Source organism: Astyanax mexicanus, chromosome 2, assembly GCF_023375975.1.
Source record: "Astyanax mexicanus isolate ESR-SI-001 chromosome 2, AstMex3_surface, whole genome shotgun sequence".
Lineage (NCBI taxonomy): Eukaryota > Metazoa > Chordata > Actinopteri > Characiformes > Acestrorhamphidae > Astyanax > Astyanax mexicanus.
Window position 1 is genome coordinate 48,201,212 of NC_064409.1, and position 13,826 is coordinate 48,215,037.

At 36.1% G+C, this 13,826-nt stretch overlaps 1 protein-coding gene across 1 annotated transcript; it reads right to left on the reverse strand.

The window, feature by feature from the left end:
- Positions 1-2,171: 2,171 nt before the first annotated feature.
- On the reverse strand, positions 2,172-10,303 carry saal1 (serum amyloid A-like 1). Its single transcript, XM_007235179.4, has 13 exons — positions 10,178-10,303; positions 9,147-9,343; positions 8,845-8,940; positions 7,995-8,078; positions 7,249-7,328; positions 7,099-7,158; positions 6,531-6,646; positions 5,973-6,135; positions 5,550-5,632; positions 4,614-4,784; positions 3,863-4,062; positions 3,675-3,767; positions 2,172-2,598 (listed from the first exon to the last, which is right to left on the reverse strand). The coding sequence occupies exons 1-13, from the start codon at positions 10,179-10,181 to the stop codon at positions 2,506-2,508; spliced, it is 1,440 nt and encodes a 479-aa protein (XP_007235241.3). The 5' UTR covers positions 10,182-10,303; the 3' UTR covers positions 2,172-2,505.
- Between the last annotated feature and the right edge of the window lie 3,523 nt (positions 10,304-13,826).

A 13,826-nucleotide genomic window follows, 5' to 3' on the forward strand; every position in this document is an offset into this window, starting at 1 on the left:
ACGATGAAATGGTGAAGGCTTGCTGTGTTATCAAGTGCCACAATCACTCTCACGACCATAGGGGGAAACCTTTTGCAAATGGAGTGCGTTTTTCAGCTTCCAAGCTTGGAAGTAAAACTGAGGATCATAGGTCAACACAACATTACCCAATGTGGTCTAAGTGAAAGACAATAATAAAACACAGAAATAATAGCCTTACTGTTTTACACTAATCACCAGAAACATTTAATATTAGTGTTTTGTGTAGGTTAGCTAGTTATAACTTATACATTAAAGCTAGGTAAGCTAGATCTATCTTATAAATTAAAGCTACGTTAGCTAGTTATTTATAACTTATAAATCAAAGCTAGGTTAGCTAATTATAACTGATCAATTAAAGCTAAGTTAGCTAGTTATTTATAACTTATAAATTGAAGCTAAGTTAGCGAGTTATTTATAACTTATAAATCAAAGCTAGGTTAGCTAGTGTGAAAAAAAATGGTACTGGTGCTTATGCTAACAATTGCTAAAAATTATTACTATATCAATGACAATTGCTAAATAACCAATATTTCAATAACAATTGCTAAATAATTACTTAATCAATGTTTAGTTAAATCTTAATTTCTAAATAATTACTTAATCAGTATTTTGTTAACACTTATATACTCAGAATAATGTGTGTGCATTAATGCTTAGCAGTTACTTACAAAACAGGGCCTGCCAGTAAAACTCTTTGCAACATTGTCATGTATAATGGAAAATTATGTACTTGTGACAGAGAAGTCAGGGAGTCAGTCAAGGGTAACATTGAATTGCCTTTATAAAATGTGTGCTCAATGTGAGGGGTTTTGTCTTTAAATGCTTGTGTCTGTGAAATATTCTTTGAACTCTTTTCTTGATTTTGGAAGATGTTCCCAGGGATCCCTGCTTTAATAAATTGTTATTTTGCTGATAATCAAGTATCCTGTCTTTCTATACTTTATCTCTATTTCGGGCATCCATCAAAAGAATCCAGGGGGAATGTACTGGAAACGGCGCAGTAAGGGGTAGTGCGATTTTCCCAACAATTGTCATAACTTTCTGTATTTTTGTTTAGCTTATTGCACGGTACATTTGTTTTGATTGAGTGTCCTTAAACTACCCAGCATGCAACGCACCATTACGTCATTGCTCACATTGCTATACCTCAGCTCATCAAAACCCAGCGTCAGAAAAGAAGCTACTGTGTAGACTAATTACAAAACACTACTTGATCATGTTACAATGCTAAGCTCTGCTTGGCTATGCTAAGCTATGCTATGTGACTAGCATAAGCTATCAGACACACAAAGACTCATTTATACTCCCTTTAGATACAAAATTAAATACATATATTACAAACATTACAAAGATTTGAAAACGGTCCAGAGAGATGATAAGCGGCAAGAGTGTAAACTTGTAGCGCAGAAAACGAGACAAGGGTCTAAAAGCAGCAAGAGTGCGCAATTGTAGTGCAGAAAACGGGCCAAAGAATCAAAAACCGCTGAGAGTGTGCACTTGTTGTGCAGAAAACTGTCCAGGGAGTCGATAAGCGAAAATGCTTCTGCTTGTTTCTAGCTTAGAAACAAAATAATATGAACTGCCACTTTAAGATAGAACTGGGTGAATTTTTTTAATTCAGAACTATATGCTCGCATTGTGCACGGGCCCCCTGAAATTACAAAACCCGGTCACTGATATCAGCCACTTTGTGCAAACAGTACAGGGTAAGAACACATTAGAAGAGAACCACCAAAAGAATTTGACTCTGGCATGATTCTCTAATATGAGACCCCATTTACAAGATGCATTAATAACAGATTCATATCCAATCAAACCATTTCAGATGGATGGTCTAAAAGGCATTGAAGCCACATTATAAGAGCGTAAACATAACAGTCTTTATAAGACTCATTTGACAACTGAAACCTATCCCAGTACAATCAAAACAACAGTGATTATTACCATAGTGATTGAAATTGCATATTTCATCCCATGCAGCAATCAGATTTCAGTCTGTCTAACTGGACAGATTTGACTACCAAGAGTAAGTATATGTGACTAGTACCTGAATTTGTACCCTAATATTATTTTAAATCACATAAAATGTAAACACCGGGTGTAAACGGGGTCTAAGAAATTCGATGAAACAAAGTTTATATACAAATAGATGTATCAAAGTCTGAGTTTATTAAAAAGCCTTTATCAAAACAATCATGAACATACACATATCCACATAAAAAATATACATCAGTATTAACATAATACCTCCGGTGTCTGTTTGGGGGTGGGGTGTGGGAGGTGGATGCAGACCTCTACACAGTCTCACACACACACATACATACACAGCAGAGCCCAGATCTCTACTCTGTAGTGAAAGTTCATTGATACATAACTTAGATACGCACACTAACATGTACCTGTGTGTGATAAACAGTTGTTTCATTTTAGGAGGAGCCTTATATTAGAGGGATTCAAGTTCATTCTATATCTGGTGTCCGTGGTCTATTCTGGTTCTGATGGAATGGAACACTCCCTCCTGAGAATGTCTGCCAGGTTGGGCTCTACCTCAGATAACATGGAAACCAAGAACTGCACCTAAAGACAAAAGAGAGAGAGAGAGAAATAGAGACAAGTCAAAGGAGAGAATTTATGAGACAATAATATAAGATAAAATATACAGGACAGGGTGCCTTGAGAACCAGGGCTGAGAAACACTCCAGTAAAAATGCTCTTTAAAAGGTTAAAGCAGCATTATGCAAGAATTATTTCTTGTTACTGGGTTCTCTTAATTGGAGCAGTGCAAAGCACACTTTGAGATACTTCACACATGCATTTGTGGACAAGCTGAGAGATCTAGAAGCCTCACTGAAAGTGAAAGAAGAACATGGACACAGTATGGTAATATTAAAGAATTGCATACAAATCTGACTCAGCTTACAGAGTGTTACACACAATGTACAGCCGACTTGACCAGAGTTATATTGCACAGTTAGCAGCATGCCAAGCCCAGAGTAGCATTGATGGACAAACTGTTTGCTTTCTGATTAAACTGCCCCAAAGCTAAAAAAATCCTTGGGGTGTAACAATCGCAAGACTCATTGTACAAACTGCATCAAGTTTTTAAATTGATAATTTGGATAATTTCTGGACTGGGATTACATTTTGGCATTGTATATAGAGATGAACCAATCATTTTTTATGTGGTGTTAATTTCTTTACTGTTCTTTACTATAAACTTTAAGTTGCTACCTTCATAAGGCATGATATTTATGCACACTTTACAAGTAGGTCTGACTGAACTTGGGCCAGATATGGTAAACAAAAAAACAAAAACTTTTTCTATTCTATTCCTATCGATCGAAATCCAGGGTTTCTGCTGCCCTGCGCAAAGTTCATATTTTACTCTAGTTTTAAATGGGAAATTGCAAGGATGTGTGACCATGCAGAGCAGTTGTATTCTGTTTGATCATGTGATCGGCTCTTAGGATCGGCCAAGTTACAAAAAAGTCTGCCAAAACACTGATTCTTACATCTCTAGTTCTCCAGCTTGTGGCATAATGTTTACACTCAACATTCATTAACATGACAAATCTGCTGACATTTGTACATCTGTACATTTTCAATTCCATTCTTTAGATTGAGGGAGTGGAATATTCAGAGAATAAACTCACAGATGTGATGTTCTGGGGCAGGAGTGTCTTTAAAGCAGACACACAGATCTTCTCACTGAAGTCATCTTGTCTCACCAACTGTGACATAGTGTCCTACAGATCACACCCACAAACACACATTTAGAATTAGTGCACTTCTGTACAGCCTGTTTCAAACACCTGTGTGTGCAGGAGCACATCAATCCCACCTTGGGTAAATCGGGGAGAACAGTGCAAAGTAGCTCCGCTGCTATCTCAACCAGGGCCTGGAGCTGTACATCTGTGTCCTCCTGATCTCTCACTTCATCTGTCTGTCCATCCCCTGACTCCTGCTTTCGTTTATGCCCAGCTTGCTGATTTTCAGTATGAAAGTACAAGATTCGGAAAAGACTGCCCACCAGTGACAGACCTGCACCAAATAATAAACAAAAGATGCGTTTAGTCATAAAGTAGGGACGCATCGAATGTTTGGAAACTAGAAAAAATTGAAAAGAAAAAAAAAAATGCTAAATTTCCCTCAGAATCAATAAAGTATCTATCTTTTTACCGAAATAACAGAAAAAAACATCATTTTATATTGCAGTTTTTTGCAGTGGTCACAGCTCTCCTTTCTCAGACCCCAGTAGGGCTCCATTTTGAAAAAGGGACTAAGGGAGAAAGCAGGCAGGATGGATGCAAAAAGGTGACAATTTAAATAAATAACTTAAAGGCAATTCTGATTAGTATTGCTTTACTAAAATAATTGTATTGTGCTTTGTTGAAATACTGGTCTGCTGGGATGTAAAAATGTTCAGTAAATATATGAACCTGATGTTGTGTAAAATAAAATAGAACAGTTGAATAAAATACATACATTTATTGTAAAATGCACAGTATTATAAAATGCACAGGATTTATAAATGTATAGAAAAATGTTAAAGAAGACTTCAGGTGTGTGTTTGTATGTGTGTGTATTCTTACTGATGTCTCTCTGAAGGCTACTGTATAAAGTAGAAAGCAGAGCAAGTGCAGGAGCCAGGAGAGCCTTCTGCTCCTGCAGGACAATAGAGGGGTCCCCTGGCTGGACCAAGTCTTCACACACAACTTCACACACAAATGTCCACAGTGCCTCTCCACACCCTCCTTCTGACACTGCATAAGAAAAGAGAAATAGGGAGAGATTAGCCCTTAAAGTTTTTAATAATATTAGGCATTAAGGTCCTAAAAATGTCAAAATATTTGGGCACCAAACTGTACACCATACTATATACGTTCTAACATATAATGCAGTTTTACAAGGGTAAAAAACACTGATAATGCAACAAAAAGCATTACAATGCCTTGAAAAAGAACAAATATCCTATCAATTGTGATGTTTAATGCAATTACACTGTTTGAACACAAAGCAAACATCCAAGACCAATCAACACCACACTCTATTATGTCATTCATCACACTCCTCCTGCCTCCCAGCTCTAGTGCTGTTAATAGATTATATAAAAACTGCACACATCAGTGATTTTTTCCATTTTGGAGTAAAATAAGGTTGAAAGACAACAGGAAAGACCGAAACTGTTTGGGCACCCTTATCTAAATGAGACATTTTGGTTTTAATTAAGAAGCGAATCTTAATGAAGTGCGAATTGGCGGCAGATCCTCCAGACTGCAGTGCCTCCAAGCTGACAACCAGCTGATAAACTTCATCATGAAGCAGAGAAAAAGCAATGTCAGGCAAGAGGGGAGACCGAGTACGGGGAGGCCTCATTGCAGTCCCACTACAAGTTTTGAATTCAGCCATACTATAAATATACTATAAAATATTGTAATATGCACCTCTGGAACAAGAACAATGGATTCAACAATTCATTTACAATCTTACAATTTACAAAACATTTTAAATGACAACAAAAGACTCACCAAGATTCTGCACTCCTTCATCTACTGTAGTTAGGAGTTGAAGAGCATGCAGATACACCTCAAGGGCTTCTGGACTCTCCTTCCTAAAACAAACAAACTTCAATAAAACCTCTTTTTAAGCTTTCTTTTGTAAATAAAAAACTATTAATTTAAATGCTACAATTTAGCATTCTGAAATAACATAAAAAAATACAATTTTACAAATACAAACAGACTCAATCTGTTAATAAGATGAAAATGTATCTTTGCATTTGTTGCACTGACCAATGCTAGGGCTAGACCCCCTATGGAGGCTCAGCTGTAAGACCATTTTCCTTCATGCTTGGTGATTAGTTTTAGCAGATGAGCAAGCATGGGGGACCCAGACAATCTCTCCCCCTCTTTCCCTCTTCCCAAGACACGTGTTCAATTAATGTGTCTGACCTAAGCTGCACTGCGGCCTCCAGCAGAGAAGACGAGATGTCCTGGTGTGTGTCCTTGTCCGGGTCACTCTCCCCCGGCAGTCCAGACAGCCAGCTTTTCATCAGGTCCTCGTCCTCGTCAAATAGCTTATCAACCAGTTCCCCCACCTTCATCAACAATTCCACTAAGGACCCAGAGAGAGAGAGAGAGATAGAGAGAGAGAAAGACAGGTTAGGGTAATTTTAGGTCAAAACAAAATCAAGAAGAGATTAAAGGAGACCATGATTGGACTTAACACAATGTGCGGTAATAAAGTAGAGTGATCCCAGACATTTTGTCTCAGGGATATCCTCCACACAAATAAATAATATTGGGACAGTCTACATGGACAATACAGGTAAAGGTAGACGGGTTTTAAAAAAAGATTTTAGTAATGAAGTACAATGCATTCAATATATAATTTAATTAAAATCAAACAGTGTGCGAAGTTTGTTCTCTATGGAAGGGTTGGGGTGGTTTCTAATTTAATCATCCTCATGGGCAATATTTTAGATAGCCCTGATCTAAATCATTTCATACCATTAGTAGAACTGCACATTATAAAACAGAGGTTGTTGCATGTGGCAGCCTGCTGCTGTATTCTCTGCAGCCACAAGGGGGCAACATCGGGTTGAGACAAACAAGTCACCAGAAGCCTGGGGAAAAACACAATAAAGTGATAAGGAACATCGTAACATCAAAATATTCCTAATATTCTGTATATAATAAGTCAGAGGTGCTCAAACCTGGAGATCTACCACCCTGCATACACCTATTTTAGATAATAATGGCGTTCATGATCAGCTCAGTATTATAAGTCAGGTGTGCTGTATTTAAATTCTTCAGTTGGTAGATCTCCAGGAACAGCATTGGAACAGCAAGTCAATGCAGTCTTTTCAGAAGGACTATGTAAGTATCTGGTTGGAACTGATTTCTCCACCATGTATGAAACGCAGTTGGTGATTGTAGATTCCACACTTGAAATTTTACTGTATATTACTGTCAGGAACAGCCTGCAATTTCTGTTACATATGCTGGTATAGTATGCAACTTGCCATTTGCAAAGTTATACATAAAGCATAGCTCATACATATATTAGCTTTCTCACCTGCAGGTCTCCAACAGTGTGGGAGGATCACTGTCACCCAGCAGTAACAGAAGCACATCACTGGGGGGGAAACGAAACATTTGATACCATTGTGTGTTTTGACAAAATGTAAACTAACCTAACAAGAAAGACAGCAGCATGTTTACATACCCTAGGTCAACATTCTGGCTCAATGAGACACAGGTATCATGGAAACAAGCCATATTTCCCAGAATTCCCACACAGATTTCCTGTAACAGAAAGTGAAGTGTTATGCAGCAAACTTAAGTGAACCACTGCAGCAGAAGCAATTAATATTTTAAACAGTAAAGCTGCATGATTATCACCTTTATTCCAGTCAAGAATCAAGTACAGCACACAGCACTATTCTGTAGTAACTACCCTTAAACTTTTGTGTAAAATTTTCTAAACAAAATGAATGTCAATATCAATGTTCATAAAGTTTAATCGATTCCACTTTCTGAGGCGTTATTATTTTGTGTTTTTTTTTAATGCTATTCATTATTCACATAATTTAAAGATTTCCTATCAGCTTCATTCTAATAATAAAATATATTCTTTAACCAAAGTCAGTGTTCTAACTACAGCAGCAGTTATGTACGGTCAAGTTTAAAATATCAATCTTTAAAGAAAGTATTTTCATTTATTAACGGATATAGGCCCTAAAGTTTTGGAAAGCAGGTTACATGGCCTCTCCCTGTACTGATGTGGACTGAAGAGACAGGATTAAAAAGAAACACTATGTTTAATCAAGACACCTACGGTAATCCTGAAATGCTCCCAAAAAGTTAAGTTGGATTCCACAGCCCAATTCATTTGCATGAGTGTGTGTTCACTTCTACATATAGGTTTAATGCAGAGGTTCCTATTCCATATACCCCCACACTCTAACTTACAGTCAGGCGTGGATTACGAGACTTTGCAATCACACCCAGTAAGATGTCTGGAGCCTTAAACTCTTGAAGAAAACCAGCCACATCCTAAAACAAAAGAAAGATACAAATACATTAGAAAAATTTAAAAATTAAATTAATTTAATGGACATTCCAGTACCTTAATAAACAGAGTTAAGGATCTTTTGTTAATACTGTCCTAATACTCACTGATAATGACATAAGCAATAAGCTTGTTGGAACAGATTTTTTTTTTTACATCAAACATGAGTTTCCCCCAGAATTTTTCAGAGCTGCACTTGCTACCCACTAGTTTAAGTGGTCTCTCTGGGTCATGTCCAGGAACAAATGACTCCAGAGATATAAATGATTACAAAGGGTTCTATTTTCACTGCTGATGACAAATACAATGCATAGAATTACAGAACATACATCATAAGCGTCTTTGACAAAATTCTGTATTTAGATAACTATAATCAATGATACCACCAGCTGTCAACTCTGATGAGGGATTGGTGGGATCACAACATCCAGTGTTCTCAGTGCACTGAGAAGGAAGTAAATACCTGGGATATTTATTGATACAGGCTTTTAGGTTTAAGAAAGCACACACCAGAAGGTAATGTGATCTTTTCCCTGTACAGATGAGGAGTGAAGAGTCTAAAAGAGATTAAAAGGGAACATTATTTAAGATTGAAGTGAGCTTAGTCAAGACATTCAATCCTCAAATGCTCCCCAACAGTTGAGATGGCTTCCACAGCCCTATACCTGGGACAGGTATTTACTGTCTCCTTAAGGCAAACAAACACTGGATAGACTCCTTTACTGCAGAACTGTGACAAATCATACACACCTTATTCATGGCCATGTCCCACACTTTACACAGCTCATCCTCATGCTCCTCAGACAGTTCCTGCTCTTCCTCTTTGGACTCCTGATCTGTCACCATCTACAGGACAGGGAAAAAAAACTTAAAAAGGAATGCATGCTGCATTTACACCTCAAAGTTTCCATAGTTAACAAATACATCTCTGAACACACTGACAAACATATATGATATGAAGACATGGCATTAATAAATGTATGCACTATTTATGTTGGGTACTATAGCATAGCAGCAATAATATGTGCTGAGTTTTTTATATCTTAATATACCTGAATAAGTTGGGTTAAAGTGCTAAAGAGCCAGTGTTTGCTGTACACTGTTTCTCCAATGGCATCAGCCTCTTCCACTATTTCTTCATCTCCCTCAGGAGGTGGTGATGGGTTACGGTCCATCTCCGGTGAGTCTGGGCATGATGACGAACTGGACTGATCATCGTCTCCTTCCTCAGTGCAGTTATCTTTATGATCTGAGGATGTAAACAGCAAAGAAAACAGTGTTGGCTCCAAGTACACAATATATCTCTAAAATAATCTCCAAACCAAGAACTCCAAACTAACACAGTCTGAAATAAATGGTTCACCAAGGGCCATTATTAGCTAACCTAAGCTTTTTACATGTTTTGCATGTTCTTGGTTTTTCCAAACAGGACGCAGGAACTTACAGGTTCAGGAAATTACTAGTTTGAATTACACAAGTAAAAAGAAATTAATATATCCTATCCAAACCTAGCTACAAGTTTATAAGTACTTAAAAGTATTTGTTTGGGGGCATTTCCAACCCACCAGTTCCTAATAGCTAGCTGTGAAATTTAAAATGAGTGAATGCAGTCTAATAACAGATAACAGCGTTCAGTCCGTAGTTCTTTGCAGACATAAACAGAAATAATATTGAGCTCTAAAGCTAAATAGGTTAGCAGTTATCTAACCCTAACTTACCTAGTTAGTAAGTGTTCCACATCAGCTACCCTGATGCTAGTTAACGTTACAAAGTACAAAACCATTTCACTGTTTAGCTTTTAAAGTCGTTTTTGGTCAATTTGATATGGTTACAACAAGAAACATTACAGACACAACTAGCTAAGGCTAAATATCTAACAAACTGAATAAGAATAGTAAGGAGAAGTGAAATATTCCGTTCCACCTTAAACAGTGGTAATATTCGGTAGTGCTGTACAGGCACCACAGTTTAAGGTGGACCGGCGGGAAATACGCTAACAACACGCTGCTAATGGGAATCTATCTTCATATCAGTGGAACAGAAAACAGTAATATGTTGAAGTAAATCTGAGCGCCTGTCTCACCCATGAAGACTGAAGAACTACAACCAAACTACAGAACCAGCGGGATTTGTGGGTTTAAACCGGCTCCGATTCTGTTTCTAACGCCTTCTTCTTCTTCTTCTGCTCTACAGCTCAGTGTTTACACAGCTGACCGCACACCACCACCTACCGTCCTGTCAGAGATCTGCATTCGCTTTATTAGTCTCCTGTCAGCTAAAGCTAGAGATTCATACAAACAATTCTGAAGAGATCAATTCAAAATGATCAGTTCCTCTGATTTTACTATTTATATCTATATCTTTGGGTAAAATGAACACTGTTTTTATTCTATAAACTACAGACAACATTTATCCCAAATCTCAAATAAAAAAACATTGTCATTTAGAGCATTTATTTGCAGAAAATGGGAAATGGTCAAAATAATGAAAAAGATGCAGAACTTTCAGACCTCAAATAATGCAAAGCTGAAAACTGGACTCAGAGAATTGGATTTAGAGAATACGAACTTACTGTATGGTTCAATATTTATGGTTATTTTTAAGCTTCAGCCTGGCTTTTAATGGTTATTAATTACATTGCAAATACTTAAAAAACTTTTAATAAGCAGTTACAACCAAAGCTATCAAGTAACTAAGTACAAATACTTTGTTGCCTTACTTAAGTATACATTTTGGTTATCTATACTCTACAGGAGAACTTTTTACTTCTACTCCTCACATTTTAAAAATAACATTGTTATTCCTATTTAATTTCAGTTTGTTTTTATTCTGACTTTTTTTAATGGTAAAAAAAATATCCAGATAAATCTCTCCATCCGATAGAGTGAATTTGATTGTGGTTGGACGAAAAGTACAAATTCCTAAACCCTATTGATATATACTCGGTCTGTCACAGTTGATACTCCTTCTTCTACAGAAGTATTGTACACCCTAGTATCACCTGAGAACAAATACATGCAAATAAATGCTGTAAATGGGACTTTATTTTTATATTAAATTACTCAAACAATAATGTCCATTTAACTCAAACACATACCTACAAATAGAAAAATCTGAGAAACATGTCATTTTGGTTTAAAGTGGTGTCTTGTTTTTCTTCTAAGCTGTATATAAAAAACACAATATAGATCAAAAACAAATGATCCAGCCTACAAGCAAAAATAAGAACAAAGCCAGTGGAAATGCAAAAACAATTTTAGTAGAATCTTTTCATGATCTACACATCCTACTTTAAACATAGAAATCTTATTTGTATGTAAAGTCTGGTCAAAGTCATTAATAATAATAATAAACAGTAATAATATAATTTATTAGCCAGCTCTTTCATGCATACAATAATTTAAATAACAAAAATAATGAGGGCGTTGCTTAAAATGCCTGTAAAAACATCTTTTACTTCTAGCCTACTACAACATTTATCTGTCAAATAAAATAAGGCACTTGTTGAGGCCTCTTATTGTAGCAGCTAATCTAAAGTGAATATTTAAAGAAGAAGACAAGGTGTCATATTCTAAACAATTACTGAGCTACTGTGCATAATGAAGAAAAGGCTAGACAAACATCGGTTAATCCTGCAGCTCTGTGCACGCATGTTTAATGTTATGATACTTCAGTTGATGTGAAACTGTGTCTACAGTCTCTTGACTGATGGAGGACAGTTCATCAATAATTGGTGTCTGTTGGCGTCCTCCCTTTGCCAACACAGTCCTTGTGCTGAACAGCTATGGGCCCAGGTGCTCTGTGGATGGCAGCTGTCTCTTCTGGTCAATTAATTCTTCACTCAGCTGTGGCAGCAGGTGAGGGTGGAGGCGATACCTTGGACCAGTGATATCTTTGAAGAACTGTTTGTCCATGGAGTGGCTTTTGAACAGCAGGAACACTGGAATAACCTGTTTGACCACTTTTAAAAGAAGAGCCCAGAACTTGCTTGAAACTAGGCTTGAATCCAAAGAGAATACGGATTTTTATGGGTGTTAAAAAACTCATTTGAAGCCATTTTATTGTGAGAACAGATTTGTTTCGTTTAAACATTTAAATGAGCGCATGGTTTACACTGCATGATTCAATTGTAAAAATTGTGTCTGATCTATTTGTACAACACAGTGTCACTGCAGTGCTAAGAATGACCCACCACCCAAATAATGCTTACACTCTAATGCTCCTGTATGGTCCGTGGAGCTGATAAAATGCAAAGTAAGTGTAGAAACAAGGAGATGGTATTAATATTATGGCTGATTGATGTAGTTCAGAATAATAAATCAATGTATGAAAAAGGAAAAGGCAAGAAATTATTGGACATATAAACGATGAATTCTGTTAAAATATCATAACCGATTTTGATTGAAATATGGGCACAATGTCTGCTTTTGTAAAAAGATGTTAAAAATGTTAGAGCTGTTCCTTGAAACTGCTTTCATTTTTGTTATAAGTAAAAGGAGAAAAAGATGTATTTTTGAAATGGTTGAAAAGACGTTTATGTAAAGGCAAATATTCTGTGTATACTTGAAATTTTAAAGTTGAAAAGATGTATTTTTGAGGTGGTTAAATTTTTTTTTCTTTTTATCTTACACGTTTACACAAAATGTAATGTAGCTTCAACAAACAGTTCTGACATCTTTTTTTCCGGTATTAATGCACAGCTATTACAGAAGGATTCTCTGTGTAGGTTGTGAATGTTTATGTGCCATCAATCTTTAAATGATACTCATGCACAGACAGATAAAAAAATAACAGGAAATGGATGTTATTTCCCCTAAACTGTCCCCTGTGTACCAACATTTTCTGTCAGAAAACCTTTTTTGTATGTGTGTAGACCACAGTCTGTAAAGTCTTTCATTAAGTAAATTCCATTTATTGACATACAAACGCACACAATTTCTACCCTACGCTCATCAATGATTCCAGGTAGGCTCTGTGCTCACTGTGGTCATATTTGGAAAGAAGTTGAATATAAGAAGAATGGATATTCTGTCTTTTCTCTCACATATGTGTGTATATAGGTGACCTTGTTGTATTGTATATTTAGTGTCTCTCATTCTTTTATATTTATATTTTAACTCATTAATATTTATTTTTTATTTGTATTAATTATTACATTATAGATTAACATTTAAGACAAAAATTATGAAGAAATGTTATTTAAAAATTAGATAGTTGACAAAAAAGTTTTTGGCCTTCATAAGAGTTGAAGCTCAGAGTGAAGGAAGAGCTCAGCACCTCTAGAACTCCTTTAAGACAGCTGGAGAACCATTTCAGATTCTACTTCATGAAGAGTGAGAGAATAATGCCAAGAGTGGGCAAATCTGGGATCAAAGCAAACTATAAAGAATCTAAAGTAATAAAACATATTTTAGCTTATTTGACACTATTTTGTATATACTGTATGTATTCCTTCATAGTTTTGATATATTTTATAATAATAGACATTGTGGAGAATAATAAAAAAAATAAGAAAAAACATTAAATGAGAGGTGAATGTGGGCAAAAGTTTGACAGTTACTGTATATTACAATATTGAATCAAACCGGATTTTTTTTTTAACCAGATTTCACTAGAAGTCAGTGATCCAACATGACTTACAATTGATAATGTAATCTTTGTATCCAAGAGTGGAGTAAAATAAGCGATATTCTGTGCAATATAAATGTAATTTTACATAGCAAATTCTGTGA